The sequence below is a fragment of the Vanellus vanellus genome, assembly GCF_965231255.1.
Source record: "Vanellus vanellus genome assembly, contig: HAP1_SCAFFOLD_343, whole genome shotgun sequence".
Lineage (NCBI taxonomy): Eukaryota > Metazoa > Chordata > Aves > Charadriiformes > Charadriidae > Vanellus > Vanellus vanellus.
Window position 1 is genome coordinate 60,279 of NW_028127916.1, and position 18,342 is coordinate 78,620.

At 50.5% G+C, this 18,342-nt stretch overlaps 3 protein-coding genes across 3 annotated transcripts in view; 2 read left to right on the forward strand and 1 right to left on the reverse strand.

Annotated features, from left to right (window-relative positions):
• Window positions 1-1,061: 1,061 nt before the first annotated feature.
• Window positions 1,062-1,997, reverse strand: LOC309684849 (olfactory receptor 6E1-like; the record flags this gene model as incomplete). Its single annotated transcript, XM_082500696.1, has 1 exon — window positions 1,062-1,997. The coding sequence occupies one exon, from the start codon at window positions 1,995-1,997 to the stop codon at window positions 1,062-1,064; it is 936 nt and encodes a 311-aa protein (XP_082356822.1).
• A 7,907-nt stretch (window positions 1,998-9,904) lies between these two features.
• LOC309684844 (olfactory receptor 8A1-like) lies at window positions 9,905-10,864 on the forward strand (the record flags this gene model as incomplete). Its single annotated transcript, XM_082500691.1, has 1 exon — window positions 9,905-10,864. One exon carries the CDS (start codon window positions 9,905-9,907, stop codon window positions 10,862-10,864), a length of 960 nt encoding a protein of 319 aa, XP_082356817.1.
• A 5,699-nt stretch (window positions 10,865-16,563) lies between these two features.
• LOC309684845 (olfactory receptor 14I1-like) overlaps window positions 16,564-18,342 on the forward strand; it is a gene marked incomplete at both ends in the record, with an annotated part of 45,582 nt that continues 43,803 nt past the window's right edge. Inside the window, one exon of the mRNA XM_082500692.1 lies at window positions 16,564-16,846. Within this exon, the coding sequence (XP_082356818.1) occupies window positions 16,564-16,846 (283 nt within the window). The remainder of the gene's footprint in view (window positions 16,847-18,342) is intronic.

Here is an 18,342-nt window from a genome sequence, read left to right on the forward strand (position 1 = left end):
AACCAGATGCTCAGGACAAGCTGCCTCTAATGAGGTTGCTTTGCTACAAGGGATGATCTTATCAGAAATGCTTTAGATGGACAGGTACAAAAAGAGAGATATAAACGTAGTTACAGACTTGGCTAAAGGAGATAATTAGACGACGGAAAGACAGCCAAACTTGTAACTCCCTGAAGCTCAAAGCAGCAGCTGGATAGGTGACAGGAATCTGAATGACCAAAGAGGAAGGGCAGGAGAAAAGTGGAGTGCAATAGAAAAGGCCTTTGTCGAGACAGTCTGCATCTGAAAAGCTGACTTTAGAAATGGTCATTGTATATAAACAGGTGATACAGGTCTGAAAGATGAGAGATATTAAAACCACTTTATTAACAGGCAGAATAGTGGCAATGAAGTTGCGGGGGAAGATCAGTATTTCTGCGGAATATAATTTTTGAAAAGTCATTGGATTTGTAGAGGTCTCTTGTGAGAGAGGACAATCAAGTGTTGGACCCACCTTTGAAGGAGGCCAAAAGTGCAGCTCAGGGAACTACTGGCCCAGAAAGCCAACCACATCCTGGGCTGCATCAAAAGGAGCGTACCCATAATGTGTCCTACAGCCCTAGGCAACAATCCCCGTAGTCCAAATGGTGATCCAGAGAGCTGCTCTCTGTGATTCTTCTTGATGGGTTTCACACCTGGGGCTGATGGCTGTTCCAGGACAGCCCTGGAAGGAGCTGAGCTGAGATGGTCCTTCCTCAGGAGTCTGTAATTGGGGTTTCCATCTGCCACTGTGCCTCTGTGCTCTTCTTGATTTCTGGAGATGGGCTCTTGATGAGCTGGTGGCTCTGCTGTGGTGGGTTGGGGAGCAGGACATTAAGTGAGTTACACCCCTGACATTGCTTGTGCCTTCTTCAGTTGCAGATGAGCTTCTTATCACTCAACCTAAATCAATCCAATGAGAACATAAATCTCCTGAGACATCTGTGTTTGGTGGTTACATGCATATTCATTGGTATTATTTAACATAGGAGAGCAGATCATTGGAGTTGCTGTCCCGAAAGGCATCGTGATTGAGGGAAAAGCTATCGTGTTGCACGGGCAATGGCTTCATTCAGGGCCAGTGTCACAGCCTTGTTTCTAAGACTGTAGATGAATGGATTTAAGAATGGGTACAGGACAGTGTTCAGCAAAGCTACCATTCTGTTTGCCTCCAAGGAAACATCTCCTGAAGGATGCACATAGAGAGCAATGCAGCTCCCGTATACGATGGCCAAGGTGGTGAGATGAGAAGAACATGTAGCAAAGGCCTTCTTCCTGCCGGAGGCTGCTGGGAGGTGTAGAATACAGGGAAGGATGCCTATGTAAAATGTCAGAGTTAAACATAAGGAACCGAGAATGACAAACGAAAATAAAACCGAGTCTATTTTCCAAATCAGGCTGGTGTCAGAGCAGGACAATTTGAATAAGGGGGAGTTGTCACAAAAAAAATGATGGATCTTGTTCGAACCACAGAAAGTCAGCTTGTAGAGGAGGACCGGACGGTAAGTCAAGAGTGTGATGCCCATGACCCAAGCAGCAAGAATCAAGTGGACGCAGAGCTGAGGCTTCACGATGGCAGTGTAACGCAAAGGCTGGCAGATGGCAACATAGCGGTCAAAGGACATGACAACAAGTAGAACAAACTCTGTACAGCCCAGGGCAAAATAGAAATAGGATTGGGCAAAGCAGCTGCTTAGTGAGATTGTTCTCCTACCAGAACCCAGGATCACAAACAATTTGATGCTCGTGGAGGACATAAACCATATTTCCAGGAAGGACAGGTTGCTGATGAAAAAGTACATGGGGGTTTGCAGGCGGTGATCCACACACACGAGGAAAATGATGGTTGTGTTCCCCATCACTGTTGTCAGGTATATGAGCAGAAGGACCAGAGAGAGAAATAGCTGTAGTCTTTGATCAAGCCCCGAGAAAACCTCGAGGATGAACTCAGTAACTGCAGTTTCATTTTCTGGTCCCATGCTGAATTTCAGTTCATCCTGCCGAGACAGGAACACGGCACAAAGCCAAGTGTGATAATTTCATGGTCTGGATGACCAGGTCTATCCTTCCTCTTCTACGCCTTTGTTTTCCTGCAGTCTTCCTATAGAACACAGAGATAGTCCTTCAAGCATTTCTCACACCCTGGCTTTTATGTTTTACATTTCAGTTAGAGTCCCCAGAGTATTTGTCGTCTTCTTTCTACCTTTTTCAAACACTCACAAAGGGTTCTTTCTGCAGAACAGAAGATTTTAAAGAGGCTTTTAGCCATTTCAGCCCATTCCTGGGAAATTCCAAATTCACTCAGACCTATTGCAAACGTCTGTCATACCTGTGTGCCAAACTCATATCTTCTATTGCACAAATGTTAAACATCAAATCAAATCAAATCAAATCAAATCAAATGTGTATGTTGAAAGCTCTTTTTTGTACTTTTCAGTACTTGCCTTTTTGGGCTAGGAATCCCTGAGGATTTGTTGATTTCAAACCAAGTAATATCGAGCACCTCTTTTGTAATCCCCTGCTCTCTTCCACAGATTCTTGCTCTCTTCTTGCTTTCTTCCGGAAAGGGGGAGTGGGTGGAATAGGGACCACATAGAACTTGTCTTCTTCAGTATTCTAAATAATGATTGAAATTTACCATGGTTCCACACACTCTGTCACACGGTCTCCTCTGACATTCGTCTGGGCCGAAATGCAGTGGTTTCCAAACAGCGGCTCATTGCTATTACTACCAAATGTCCTGACCTAAATGCAGGGCAAGAGAAGAGTGTCTGGAAGAGATTTGTAATCTTTCTTTGGCATGCCAGTTATGGGTTGGGAGGACCCAACCTCTAGCATTTTCTTGTGTCTCCATTGACTGTAGAGGGAGCCTTGGGGAAGCAAGTTCTCATAGGCACCTGCAACGAAGTACATGAAACTCATTATTCGAGTCTCAAATCTCTGACTCATTAACTTAGTGGGTTTTCTTTTTTTACATCAAAATACACATCTAACAGAAGGAAGCACAAGAAAAAATAGCGCATTAAAGACTGATGTTTTTCTCTTCATCTTTGCATTTGCTTTTAGACATAGAATGAAGCAGAACAGATGACCCCCCAAATTAGGATGATTCAAAATGCAAGGGGAGGAGAGGGTGGGGAGGAGATGGTGGGTTTGAAGCAGGGATGCAAAGCTTCTCCACAGCCTGTGTTGTCCCCGCAGGCTCTGTCCAGGGCAGAATGGGTAGCACTTACCCAAGGAGTAAAATGGGAAGTTCAGTATAGGGCGGTGCCCCATGCTTGCATGGACATTTGAGCTTGGGGCTCAGGCTTGTCTTAGAACCCAATCGCCCGGCTTGTTCTTTGCCTCTAGTCTGGCACAGGGTAATTTCTGCACTGGCTTTGCCTGGAAAACTTTCTGAGGTTAAACCACTGGCTGGATGTGGCTCAGGCTCAGTCACCTACAGCAGGATGAGCATAGTGAGTCAGTGCAACAGAGGTCACAGTCCCAGTTTCCATTTTCTGGGTCAGTTCAAACACCCAAAGGGTTGTGTGTTCTTAATCTGTTGGGTGACACCTAAATTATCTGAAAATAAGAGGAGAGAGCAACGCTAATGTTTCATAGTAGCTGGTGCCCATGCGGGCTGCTCCCGGCAAAGGGACGATGCCGCAGAAGAAGCAGTCTCTACACTGGGCACAGAGGGTCCGATGGCATACAAGTTGGTGGGGCTGAGCATGGACAGAGATGTCATTTCCCAGCAGCTAAAGATGAGCATGGAGCACAACCAGGAGTTTGTAAGGACAGAGTAGTATGAGGGGTTGCAAATGGCGCTGCAGCAAAGGAAACACATCCCAGCACATAGGTTAAACTCAGCTGGGCCCAGGAAGACAGAGGAGAAGGTCTGTGACTTGTAAGCAGCCACAGAGACTGCCAAACATGTTAGGGGAATGACCAAAGTGAACCAAATGGCCAAGAAGGACAAGGTGCTGAGGAAGGGATCCATGGGGGTGTGGTACTAGCGGCAGAGTCAAATGACGGCAATGGTGACTGCATTCCCCGTGACAGTGAGCAGATAAAACACCAGCAGCGGTGTGAAAAGGAGGACTTTCCACTCTGGAATGACTGGAAAGGTCTTCAGGAAAGATGTGGTACGGTTGTGAGGATCAATTTCAGTACCCAGTCAGTTGAATGCATGACAAGGGTAACTAAAACCTTGTTGTGTTTTTGACCCTTCCTTCCCTTTTCTTGGGCTTCCTCTTCCTTCTTGAAATGGGACACCAGAACTGCCCTCTGTAAGGATTCTGCTTTTCTCTGTGTTTTTACCCAGTGGCATGAAACAAATATTGATCCAGCCCACTTGTCTTCAGACTCAGGAAATGCCTCTCCAGCCTTGCTGGTTTGCATGGGTATTCTGGACTGCCAGCTAGGAACTGATATTTCTGGCAAAAGCTGTATGAATTCTGTTACATTTCTCATGGTGGTGTAGCTGGGCATCAAGCCTGTGCAAGTGTGCAGCCAGAGCTCTTCAGTCATTAATCCCCTGGGTGGTCCAGGGACCCTCCCAACTCATCATCTACATCGACAAGAGGAGACACTGGTCTGAGAGAGGGGATTGACATGGAACCAAAGGACTGAGTTGAGTCACCCCCTTCAAAATTAACCAGCTCCAAAATGAGCCAAAATGAGTCACCTTCAAAATTAACTGCTGGACTTGGCAGTGTTAGGTTAACAGTTGGACTCGATGATCTAAAAGGCTTTTTCCAACCTCAATCACTCTATAATTCTATGATCATTTCAGAAGCATCTCTTCTACAGACCAACGCAGCCATTGCAAAAGTCTCCTTGCAATTTCCCTTTAAGCCTTCCCTTGACTAGGATGCCTACAGCACCATAATCCGTGTGTTGCTATATACATACTGAAATCGGGACTCTCGCATAAGTCCCTGTTGTGTGTAGCCCTGGAAAACTCCTTTTGAGTGTAAAGGAAAACAGAACCAGCAGGAAAGTGGTTTGGCAACAAAATAGGAAAACAGAGCAAAGGGGGAAAAAGGGACCGTGTGAGTGGAAACAGGTTTCTAGTCAGCAGGCTTCTCTGATGGAGCCCTGCAGTAGCCTGTGTCCCGTGTTCTCATTGGAGCCGATTTCCAACTACCTTCTGTGCGGGCGCATCCTCTGTTCTTAGTGGGCATGTGTGAATGGCAGTGAACTTCAAGCTGGAATCACCGGTGAGGAGGATACGAGGTCTGTCTTCCAGCAACTGCAGCAGGGCCTGTAGGACTCCAATGCCCGGGTGCAGGCAATGAGGAGACCATGAAGACCAGGGTCCAGCAGCTGGATAGAACCAGTGCCTAAGGCAGACCTGGGTCTTCTCCTAGAGAGACTCATGGGCTGGAGAAGGCTGACTGGCTCTCTCCTGCCCTCTGCACAAGGCTCACGGGACCCTGCTGACCATAGACCTCAACGTTGCAAGAGCTGAGGAACTCCTGGAGGAACAGCATGGTACAACTTGGCAAAATGGGCTCTGACTCCTTGCCGGGCCTGACTCTCCAGGCTGTACCTGCACCGTTTGATCAGGACACGCTTCTTCAGCTGCCACCAGCCTCAGGTAGGCACCAGTGAGGACCCTCAGCTCCCTTCAGTCAGGGGAGCAGTGTCTGGAAGCAAGCTGTCTTGTAGAGGAAAAAGGTGGCCAGGGTGTCTGGGAGTCACTATCAGAACCCAAGTGGGAAAGGTAAAATGCTCTTGTTTTTGACAGAAAAGCTCATCTGGAGTTAAAGCGTGGGTCAGACCTTAACTAGAGCCAAGAGTGAACGTAAATTTCATCCAGGAAAAAATTCCTTCAGGTGCACTGGCTCAAACCAGATCACTCACAGAATCCCAGGATCACACCGGTAGGGTTTTGGAGGGGGTCTCCGGAGATTGTCTTGTCCCACCCACCTGCTAAACCCCCCTTCAGCTAGTGTGCCTGAAGGGTGGTGGGATCTGCCGAGGGAGGGCTGCTCATGGGCCCCTCGTCCCCCCGCTCTGGCCTCACACACATCGAAAGCCACCAACAGCTGGGGAACATCTGGAGCAAGGCTTCATGTGTGATCAGAGATGGATCTGCAGAGACCCCCACCAGGAACGGCTACAACCTTACAGTTACAAAAGGACTCTGCTTTTGAAGAAACCATTAGCCTTGGTAACTACATGGTTTCATTCTTATGATGCAAGTGGATGGAGACCTCTCTTATGAAGAGAGGCTGAGAGAGTTGGGGTTTTTCAGTCTGCAGAAGAGAAGGCTCCAGGGAGACCTTACAGTGGCCTTTCAGTACTTAAAGGGGGCCTACAAGAAAGCTGGAGAGGGACTTTTTACAAGGGCATGTAGTGATAGGACGAGGGGGAATGGCTTCAAACTGGAAAAGGGGAGATTTAGATTGGATATGGGAAAAGAAATTCTTCGCTCTGAGGGTGGTGAGACACTGGCACAGGTTGCCCAGAGAAGCCGTGGCTGTTCCATCCCTTGAAGTGTTCAAGGCCAGGGTGGATGGGGCTTTGAGCAACCTGGACTGGTGGAAGGTGCCCATGACAGGGGGTTGGAACAAGATGATTTTTAAGGTCCCTTCCAACTCTAACCATCCTAGGAGTCTATGATTCTATAACCTGAAAGGGGAGATTCTGACCTGGAACAGGAAGAACATCAGACAGACAGACATTGGAACAAGTAGTCCAGGCAGGCTATGGAATGTCTACTCTTTGAAGTTTTCAAGACCCTACTGGGACACAGCCCTGACCACCAAGTCTGACTCCACTGGAGACAATGCTCTGTGCAGTTGCTACCCTAAATGATGTCCCAGGGTCCTTCTCTCCCTTTGCACTCAGAGGAGAGACCTGAGGGGTCCACCTGTCATGAGGAGCAAGTCAGCAGAGCTTAACCTAAGTCAGCTCCCTTAACCTAAAGCTGGAGCCAAGCAGAACCCTGTGCACCATTCCTCTAGGAGGGTGGAGTCCTAACTGTCACTCTAGATCAGCAGCTGAGCTCACTTTAGCCCCCAGCACAGAATCACAGAATCACGGAATAGTCAAGGTTGGAAGGGACCTCTGGAGATCATCTAGTCCAACCCCCCTGCCAGAGCAGGGTCACCTAAAACAGGTTGCACAGGACAGCGTCCAGGCGGGTTTTGAATGTCTCCAGAGTGGGAGACTCCACAACCTCTCTGGGCAGCCTGTTCCAGTGCTCCACTACCCTCAAAGTGAAGAAGTTCCTCCTCATGTTAAGATGGAACTTCCTATGTTCAAGCTTGTGCCCATTACCCCTTGTTCTATCAATGGGCACCACTGAAAAAAGACTCCTCCCATCCCTCTGGCATCCTCCCTTTAAGTATTTGAAAGCATTAATAAGATCCCCTCTCAGTCTTCTTTTCTCTAGACTAAAGAAACCCAAGTTCCTCAGCCTTTCCTCATATGAAAGATGTTCTAATCCCCTAATCATCTTCGTAGCCCTTTGCTGGACCCTCTCCAGCAGTTCCCTGTCCTTCTTGAACTGGGGAGCCCAGAACTGGACGCAGTACTCCGGATGCGGCCTCACCAGGGCAGAGTAGAGGGGGAGGACGACCTCCCTCGACCTTCTGGCCACACTCTGCTTGATGCACCCCAGGATGCCATTGGCCCTCTTGGCTGCCAGGGCACATTGCTGGCTCAAAGTCATTCTGTTGTCCACCAGGACTCCCAGGTCCCTTTCCACACAGCTGCTCTCCAGGAGGTCAGCCCCCAACCTCTACTGATGCGTGGGGTTATTCCTCCCCAGATGCAGTACCCTAAATTTACCCTTGTTGAATTTCATTAGGTTCCTCCCTGCCCAACTCTCCAGCCTGTCCAGGTCACGCTGTAAAGCAGCACAGCCTTCTGGCGTGTCAGCGACTCCTCCCGGTTTAGTGTCATCAGCAAACTTGCTGATGGTACACTCTATCCCTTCATCCAGATCATCGATGAATATATTGAACAGCAAATAAAGGTCTTGGCCTCTGGGGAAGGTTTGGGTTTCCCCTCTCCTTAATGGGCAGAGCCTGGCACCCCTGTGGGGGACTTATCCTGTCCCACATTCCCAGTCTCCTCAGCTTGGAGGAAATCACTCCTTCCTCCCCAACAACCATTCGTGGAGTCTAGAAGGAGAAGCTGTGAGGAGCATCTCATTATAGTTCTGCTCCGTGAGCTGGAAGAGATCACGGCTCATTCCCTGGCTTGTTTCCCCGCCTCCGAAGAGCACAGAGGTCCAAGGGAGGGCAGCTCAGGGCTTTCATCCCCCCAGGGCTTCACTTGCACAGGGCTCACTTGCTGTGACACAGAGAGTTGAGCTGCAGCAGGAACCTTCAGGAGCCTCTTCTATAAACCCGGGAGGCACTGCAGAGAAGGGGATATTCAGGTGCTGCTGAAGACTCTCAGAAGGAGATGGTGACAGGTGAGTGCAAGGACAGAGCAGTGACTAAGCCATGGGTCAGGGTCTGCAGGCAGAATTGGAAAGGGGAGGGTGGAATGGGGAAGAGGCAGGAGATAGCCCCCAGACCTTGCCTTTCATGCTCCATTCCCCTCAGAGGAAGGGCTGTGACATCCTGCTGGGGACTACAGGTAGGTGCTGGGTTTGCTGAGGCGCGTGTCATTAGTGTGCCAGTGGCTCTTTGCACAGCGGCCACTAGGAAGTGGGACCATGTGTCTTGGTACAGCCCTGTCCTGCACGTCTTCTTATTCCAGCTCACTCTTTCCTCTGGATACCCTCCCTGGGTCCTTGACACCACTGAACAGATACAGGCAGCGTGGTTGTCAGTGCAGAGACAGAGCTGCGGGGCATCAGCTGATGGGCACTCGGACACCTCCGTGGACATGAAGAGGTTGGAGAGGAGGGTATGGGGCCAGCGTGCCAACACACGTCCTTTAATGTCTCAACTCTTAATCTCTCTCTGTCTCTTTCTCCATCTTGCTTGTGTCTTAGGGCTTCACCTCAATGCCTCAGCTCTCTCACAGCTGTCTCTCAGCCATCCACATGGGGTGTGATTTACTGAGAGCACTGACTCTGGGGCACTCTCCCCATGGAAGCACCTTCTGGAACAATGCATCCCAGTGTAGGTGCACTGACTCACTGAGTCAAAGGGCTCCTCCGTCCCAGGAACTCTCTGGGCTCTCCAGGTGCCTGCCTTGGCCATCTCCAACTCTCTGTCAAATGTGTGAAGTTTGAGGCAGAGCATCATCAGGGACAGTGTTTTGTCTGACCTGAGTGTTATGGAAGCCCAGAGAGGTGGTGTGGGCTTTCTCTTTCAGCCACAGGCGTTCCCTGGGCAGGCAACCAGGTGTGTATCAGGCATTTACTGGAAACCTGTGCTTCATGAGGATCCTGCACCGCCTCAGCCCCCACTCACCCCCAGGACACTCTTGTGTCTTCATTGCAGTGCTGAACAGGGAGCCCTGAGCACTCAGGTGGCAATGCTGAGGTCAGTGATGTATTCCCCTAAAGGCTTTTTTGCATGATGGAGTTTTCCTCCCTGGCCCATCTTTCTGTTGCTTGAAAGCAGGATTTGGCTAAACCTATGCTGGCTAGTCCTGGCAATAACTTCACGCATCATCATCTAATGTGATCAAATGAACGTTCTCTTTCATTCCACAGAAATAGGCACCTTGATGCGGCAACTCACCTCTCTAATCAAAGGAGATTCTTCAAAGAAGAGCAGTTTGGCCCTCTCAAAGAACCTTTTCTTGCCCTTTCGCCAGGAATAGTGCCCCTAAACCAAGTCGGAATTCAGTCAAATGGGGGAAAACCTCCATGTTGTCTCTGGCAGTGACTTCTTCCCAGTTCATTTTCACAAAAAACACAGAAACACATGCCCTTCCCCAGGTTCCCTTCCTGCCTCATGGGGAAAAGAAGGTCCTACAGCACCTCATGGAGAAAGAAGAATGGGACAACCAGACCTCACCAGTGGTGTTCCTCCTGCTGGGACTGAGTAACGTCCCCAAGCTTCAGGTGCCTCTCTTCATCCTCTCTCTCATGATCTACATGGTGACCATGTTCGGCAACATCCTCGTTGTTGTGCTGGTGGTGGCACATCGGCATCTTCACACTCCCATGTACTTCTTCCTGGGGAATTTATCCAGTGTAGAAATCTGCTATACCTCCACTATCCTGCCCAGGCTGCTGGCCAGCTTCCTAACCAGGGACAGAACCATTTCTGCTCAAGGCTGCATGACGCAGTTCTTTTTTTTTGGCTGTTTTGCAGGTGCTGAGTGCTATCTGCTGGCCACCATGTCCTATGATCGGTACTTGGCCATATGTCAACCCCTGCTCTATGCAAGCCTCATGAACTGGAAGCTCTGTCTCCAGCTGGCGGCTGGGTCCTGGCTAGCAGGATTACTGATGTCTACCATAGTCACTGGACAATTTTCCAAGTTACACTTCTGTGGTCCCAATGCAATTGATCACTTCTTCTGTGATTTTGCCCCATTGCTAGAGCTCGCCTGCAGTGACACCACCGTGCTTAGACTGGTGACTTTCATAATCTGTTTTCTGGATGTAGTCGTCCCGTTTGTAGTCACTTTGGTATCCTACATCTGCATCATAGCTGCGATCCTGAGGATCCCGACCACCATGGGGAGGCAGAAGGCCTTCTCCACCTGCTCCTCTCACCTCATGGTGGTCACTGTTTTCTATGGCACCCTCGTCGTTGTCTATATGATACCCAGGACAGCCTCACTGAGGCAGCTCAATCAAGTGCTCTCCTTTTTCTACACCATCCTCACGCCCATGGTCAATCCTCTCCTCTACAGCCTGCGGAACAGGGAGGTCAAGGGGGCTCTAGGAAATGCACTCAGAAAAACTGTGGCCTGCGTCAAGAGCTCATACTAGTTGAGATCCACCAGGAAGGCACAGGTTGTGGGTCTCCTTTGACCAAGCATGGACAATTCGTAAGTGCATATTTTGTGTACCGGGTATATATTTAGAAGTGCAGAATCTGTGGACTGGTTGTGGAATGAGAAGTGGGAGAGGGGAATTTGTGTCTTAAAGAAATACAGGTCTGGTGTTGAAGAGTGTCAAATCTTCCCTGGCTTGCTTCCTTCTTTAAAGTAAACACGATTGTGATCCTGCAGGTGGGAGCTGTGAAATGCCACACCTGCCCAGGAGTGGGAGAAAACTTACGCTAAACATGCTGTTTCCTCTTCCGTTACCCAGCCAAGCTGAGGGCTGCCATTCTTGCATGCCTGGGACTCCTCAGGGCACCTCCCTATTGGCAGTGAGAAGTGGGCAGCTGAATCAAGCCCCGCTAGTGGACACGTCTAAATTCCAGTAGATGCATGCCAGCCCTCGTGTTCTCTGGGCTTCCTAGCAGAGGACAACTGTGAAAGCTAGTCTGACAGGGTCACCCCCCCGAAAAGAAAAACCAAGATCCATCTTCAGAAGACAGGCAAACAAGCTGGGTCTTGGCTTCCCGATGTTTTAACACAGCAATCATCACTTTCCCCCTTCTTTCCTCCTCCTAATCTGTCTCCCCCTCTCCGACCCTCCTCTCCCAATGTCTTTACTTTTTTGTTTCCCACTGGCTGACTGAGGTATGGCAAATTCAGTCCTCCTGTTTTCTTCTTTCTTGCATGAGAGAACAAGGTCAGGTCATGAGGCATGACTGAGTACACACACCCCCAGCAGCGGGCGTGCCCCATTTCCTGCCCTGAGGCATGCACACAAGATGGAAATGTCTCCATCATCCCTGATTTGCGCAAGGGCCTTCGGCCCTGACATACTGCCACAACACACTTATTCCTCCTCCAAGCACAGACGAAAATTCCTTCCCACTTCCAGGCTCAAATCACAGTTGCAAGAATTTGCTGCCCTTCAGAAGAGGCCTTGAGCTTCTTGGATCTTCTTGATGCTCATGGCAATGTTCTTGGCTGCCTCCAGGGTTGATGGGCTTCTTGTCTATAGCAAGGACATTATGACAAACTTTTAGGAAATGTTTGCTTTTCTGTCATTCCGACATATAGAAAGAGTAGACATAGAAAAGAGTGAAATACACGGAAATGGATGCTGAGCTAAGGGACAGTAAGAACCAGGTGAGACAACCCCATAGCTGTGGCTTCCTGGCAAGAAGTCCATCCTGCAAAAGGGCTCCAGCCTCTGCCGCTCTGGAGTGGGGAATCAGCAGTGTCCATGCCACCTGGGGACACACACAGTGCCTTTTGAAAGACCACCCTTCCTCTGAACTGCTTTGGATTTGTTCTTGAGGATGGGGTATCACAGCTCACGCTGCAAATACTGATTTCACTGGCACTGCCCAGAGCGGCTGTCCAAGATGCAAACTGCTGCATTTAGATTTAGGCAGATTAATGTTTGTGGGTGACTTTGGATTGTTTTTTTTGTGATTGGTGGGGCTTTTGCTTGTTTAGTTTTGGGGGAGGGTGTTACTTTTTTTAGATACTGATAGGGAACTCACACAACCGCCTGAAGGATTGTTGGAGGATTACTGACAGAAGGCCCAGCATTTCTTGCATCTCAAGGCATGAGATGCCAGAGGCCAAAGGCAAGATGGTTTGGGCACTACCTGGGGATTTGGCGAACAGATACTCGCTCCCCTCTCGCAACACCCTGCTCTCCTCAGTGAGGGCTGTGAGAAACTCTGCCAAACAGGTCTGAACTCACATTTGTCTCAGGTAACTTATGTCTAACTGCAGCCAATGTGGTCCAGCCAGCTCAGGATTTGAGTTTCCATTGGAGGACAAATCATTTCAATTCACACTTCTTTTCCATCTTCACTCTGACACTGAATGTTGTGTGACACAACTGTCCTGGCTCTCCGGGCAGGATGGGCAAAAGTTTGATACCTGAACGGGAACTTTTGCCCTTGCTGGAAATAGGAACGCAGCAGGCTCGAGCCAAGAGACCCAAGAAACAAAACTTCCCATAGGGCCAACTAATGAAAACTTCCCACAGGCTGTGGGACCTTCTCTTTACTGACAGAGAATTAGTGAGTCTGGAAAATACAGCTTCACCTATTTTTCCCTTTCTTTGTAACTTGGCTCTCAGAATTTATGTAGAATAGAATCATGGAATCATAGAATCATGGAATCATAGAATCATAAAATCATGGAATCGTTTAGGTTGGAAGGGACCTTTAGGATCATCGACTCCAACTGTTAACCAAGTCCACCACTAAACCATGTCCCTCAGCACCACCCCAACATGTCTTTTCAATACCTCCAGGGATGGTGACTCAACCCCTTCCCGGGTAGCCTGGTCCGATGCTTGATAACCCTCTCAGTCAAGACGTTTTTCCTAATGTCTAATGTAAACCTCCCCCGGTGCAACTTGAGCCCAATTCCTCTTGTCCTATCGCTTGTTACTTAGTAGAAGAGACCAAGCCCCACCTCTCTACAACCGCCTTTCAGGTAGTTGTAGAGAGCAATAAGGTCTCCCCTCAGCCTGCTTTTCTCCAGGCTAAAAAAGCCCAGTTCCTTCAGACACTGGCTGAGATCATTGTTGCACATTTGGGCTGAAGCCCCCCAGCTGTGGCACCAGGCAAGCGGTGACTTGCCATAAGGAATCCTGGTACCAAGAGTCCAAGACCCCATGTGTGCTACTGATGGGACAAGAAGAGGAGGTACTCATGGCCAGCTCTTCTTCTGCTGGGAGAAATAACACTGCTGGAAGTAAGTGTCTCTGCCCACCTGAGGGAGGGAACATCAGAGATTGCATCAGCCTTTTTCACAGGCGGTTCCCCTGGAGCCCCAGGGACACCTCCAGGGAGCCCAGAGCGGACAGAGGCAGTGCCAGCGTGGGCTGGTCCTCTGCTGCTGAGCTGGGCCGGGCTGCTGGGATGGAGGGAGCTCCTGGCAAGCGGGCAGTGCTGCAGAGAGACAGCTCTGCCCAGGAGCAGCTCCTCTGCACAGCGCAGGAGGGCTGAGGGCACTTCCTGCAGGCAGCGAGTGCAGAGCGGAGTGTTCACCAGGGGAGGCATCTCCACAGCCCTCGGCACAGTAAGTCTCTGGCTGCGGGGCAGTGCAGCTGCAGCTCCTGGCACTATCTACAGCTGGCACCTTCCATGGCTGGGGCAAAGGAGAAGGACGTGCTCCAGAGCAGGGCTTCCCTGCCCCACCATCAGAGGCACAGGGCATGATGGCTGCCTGCACCTGGGGACGTCTGCAGGAGGTGACACTGGGTGTGCAGGCAGGGGTGGGCAGAGCTGTCCTTGCCAGCAGGGTCCCTGCCCCCCGGGGGCTGTGTGCCGGGGCAGGGGCTCTGCCGCCTGCTAGGGTATGCTCTCAGCCTGCCCGGGGAGCTCCCATGGCGCTGTGTGGAGAAGCTGTGGGTGGAAGGAGTGACCGCCAGTGAGGCAGATTACTTCTGCTTTTGCAAGGGAACTGCAGGGTTGAGGACTGCTCCCAGCTCCAGATCACCCCAAGGACATTTGCAGAGGGTTCTTTTGAAAAACGATGCCAAGGAACTATTCACCTGCAGGGGAACAAGTCTGTGCTGTGAGTTTTCTCCTCTTGGTCGGCTGGATGGGCAGGGAGAGATGGGAACGGATTTCTCCACCGTGCACAAGGCTCTGAGACCCCATTTGTTGATAGGACTTGTCTGAGGTTCTCGTTAACCCCTGCACACGAAGATGTCCCTGGGCAGTGCCCTGATGCCAGGAGGGGTCTGCAGGGCAGAGCTGTGCACGCAGCAGGCGGAATGGGGTCTGTGAGCATGAAGAGGGAGGAGATATGGGGACAGAGAAACAGGTCCTGGCCAAGACAAGCTCCAGGTAAGAGAGTCATGGGCAGGGAGGAAGAGAGGCGGGCTCCCAGAAATGCTGTGGGAAGGGGGATACAGGCATCTCCCTGCCCTCCCCGACAGTGCAGATGCCTTCCCTGGAGCAACCCCTGGTCCCCTCGCTCACACAGCAGAGCCTCTGCCCTTCGTGTCATGCGGGTTTGGTCATGAGTTGCCTTTCCAGCAACCTGACCACCACAGAGGAGATTTGCTCAAGTGTCCGACTGTGTCTCCCTCTCCTGCCTGCCCTGGCAGAGGTACTTTGGCATTCCCTCTTCTCCCATCTGCCCTTGTTCTTACTGTTACACTCCCTGGTGGGGGGGGGGCTAAGGATTGAAGCGCAGCTGAGACACCAACACTGCACGTACTTTCGTGCACGTATGTCCATGGAGGAAAAGCAGCCAACTTGCATCCTGTCTGCCTTTGGCGCTCTGGGAATCACAGTGTATGCGGCTGGAAATGACCTGATCGTGCCTTCAGGATAAGCAAATTTAAGATAAGTGATTCCTTCTTTGAGGGGTCCTGCTGGGCTGCAGGCTGCCCTCCAGAAGGACACAGTTCTCCCACGGCATCTCTGTGTTATCTAGCAGTCCCACAGAGAAGACATCGTGGTGCTAAAGCCATGGAAACGCTGCTGGGCAGCTGTCTGTGGGCAGCTGTAATGAGCCCTCTGTGTCCCTGGCTGGGAGGGCAGAGCTGAGGTCTTCCTCAGGTATGATTAGAGGGGCTGAGGGCTTTAGAGAGATGCACTTGGAAGGTGCATTCCTCTGCTCGCACCAGTGCCACAGAATCGTAGACTCCTAGAATGGTATGGTTGGAAGGGGCCTTTACGGGTCACCTAGTCAACCCCCTGCAATGACAGCCCGTTTGTATCTCAGGACCCACAAGGCGCAGCAGGATTTCTGTCTTAAAAACACTCCTAAGGTGGGTTGGGGCAACTAAAACAGTACGAACACAACAAAATCCCCACAGCTCTGCTCTGCAGTCTGGTGCATTGGGAGCCACAATGCTGAACAGCTCTTTGCTATCAAAAGTGGATTTAATCTGAGATCACCCCAAGTTCCTATTTTCCTTTTGCTGTAGGACAGGTCTGAGTCCTGCAGAGCCAACAACAGAACCTCCTGTTCTCTGGGGCACCCTCAGACAGCACCAATCTCAGCTCACAAAAGGTCTTCCTGGAAAGGTAAAAGTGTTTTGGGGGTGTTTTATGAGAAATTGAATAGAATATACTCAGAGAATTCCAGCTCTGGAGCCCCAAACAAAAGAAGGGCATGGACCTGTTGGAGTGGGTCCAGAGGATGGCCACAAAGATGATCAGAGGGCTGGAGGCCCTCTCCTATTAGGACAGGCTGGGAGAGTTAGAGTTTCTCAGCCTGGAGAAGAGAAGGCACCAGGGAGAACTTATTGTGGCCCTCCAGTAACTAAAGGGGCTACAGGAGAGCTGGGGAAGGACATTTTACAAGGGCATGTAGACATAGGCTGAGGGGGAATGGCTTTCAACTGGAAGAAGGTAGATTTATATTAGGAAGAAATTTTTCACTTTTATGGTGTTAAGGCACTGGAATAGGTGTCCCAAAGAAGTTCGGAAGCTCCAACCCTGGAGGTGTTAGAGGCCAGGCTGGATGGAGCTTTGAGCAACCTGGTGTGGTTGGAGGTGTCCCTGCCCATGGCAAGGGGGTTGCAACTCAGTGATCTTCAAGGTCCCTTGCAACCTAAACCATTCTATGATTCTATGAATTCTACCCTAACTTGTCACTGTCTTTACATTTTGAAAAGGTCCCTGTGCCCAAAAGAAGAAAATGCCCAATGGCAGCTCCATCACCCACTTCCTCCTCCTGGCATTTGCAGACACACGGGAGCTGCAGCTCTTGACCTTCTGGCTCTTCCTGGGCATCTACCTGGCTGCCCTCCTGGGAAACGGCCTCATCATCACCACCATCGCCTGCGACCACCACCTCCACACCCCCATGTACTTCTTCCTCCTCAACCTCTCTGTTCTGGACCTGGGCTGTATCTCCACCACTCTCCCCAAAACCATGGGCAATTCCCTCTGGAACACCAGGGCCATCTCCTATGCAGAATGTGCTGTCCAGGTATTTTTCTTTTTCTTTTTTATTTCAACTGAGTATTTTCTCCTCACCGTCATGGCCTATGACCGCTACGTTGCCATCTGCCAACCCCTGCACTACGGGACCCTCCTGGGCAGCAGAGCTTGTGTCCGCATGGCAGCAGCTGCCTGGGCCAGTGGGTTCCTCAATGCTGTGCTGCACACGGCCAATACATTTTCACTGCCCCTCTGCCAGGGCAATGCCATCGACCAGTTCTTCTGTGAAATCCCCCACATCCTCAAGCTCTCCTGCTCACACTCCTACCTCAGGGAAGTTGGACTGATTGTAGTTAGTGCCTGTTTAGCATTGGGGTGTTTTGTTTTCATTGTGCTGTCCTATGTGCAGATTTTGAGGGCAGTGCTGAGGATCCCCTCTGAGCAGGGACGGCACAAAGCCTTTTCCACGTGTCTCCCTCACCTGGCCGTGGTCTCCCTCTTTATCAGTACTGGAGTGTTTGCCCACCTGAAGCCCCCTTCCATCTCCTCCCCATCTCTGGACCTGGTTGTGTCATTTCTGTACTCGGTGGTGCCTCCAGCAATGAACCCCTTCATCTACAGCATGAGGAACCAGGAGCTCAAGGATGCCGTACGGAAACAGGCCCAATGGACACTGTTTCGCTGACAATAACCTGCTGCCCCTTCCATGCACATTGCCCAAGGCTTATCTTAGACTGTGAGTCTGCTTTTTTCTCTCGTGATAATCCTGCTTATAGATAATTTTCTGAGTTTATGCTGCTTGTCCTGAGGCTTGATCCTACTGTGTCTGACCCTTGCACAACACTGAGTCAGGTGTGGCCTGACAGACAACAGCTCTTCAATAAAAGGGCATCTCCCACGTGCCGTGCCTGAAGGATGGGCTGTTCCTCCAAAGTTCCTTCCAAGAACATGTTCAAGGAATCAATATTTTAATGAGTCTCTTCTCCTTGTGTTTTCAATGTTTCTGGAGCTAAGCTCATGGTACAATTGGTTTCCACTTCACCAAATATTCTGGATTTAAAAGCGTTCTTCTTAGTAGCCAATAGAAGGGGAGACGATCCATAAGCTCCCATTATCTCCTCAGTCTTCTTCATGTATGACAGGACTGATGGCATATACTGGACGTTCCTGAAATGCATCTTTTAGGCGGGAGGAGAGAGGCGGGATTAGGGTCTCAACACTTGCCCTTGGACTGGAACGGATGGAGACTCCGAAGGTGAAACACCCTCAAAGGTGAAGTCCACTAATATAAAGCACTGAATCAATGTGTCCACGCACAAGGACGCTGCAGTGCCGAGGGAGTCAGCAGGGACTCATCAGGCACAGGGAGGGGAGAGTGGGGAGACACAGGAGGTGCCTGAGGGAACCCCAGGGCCAGGTCTGCTGTGCTGTCCTGGGGCGTGGGGCTGACTGGGGAGAGAAGGGGGCAAATTCATTCAGGGCTGGGGATCACGCAGAATCTGAATTCCGGAGAGGCAAAGAGTGACTAGACTCT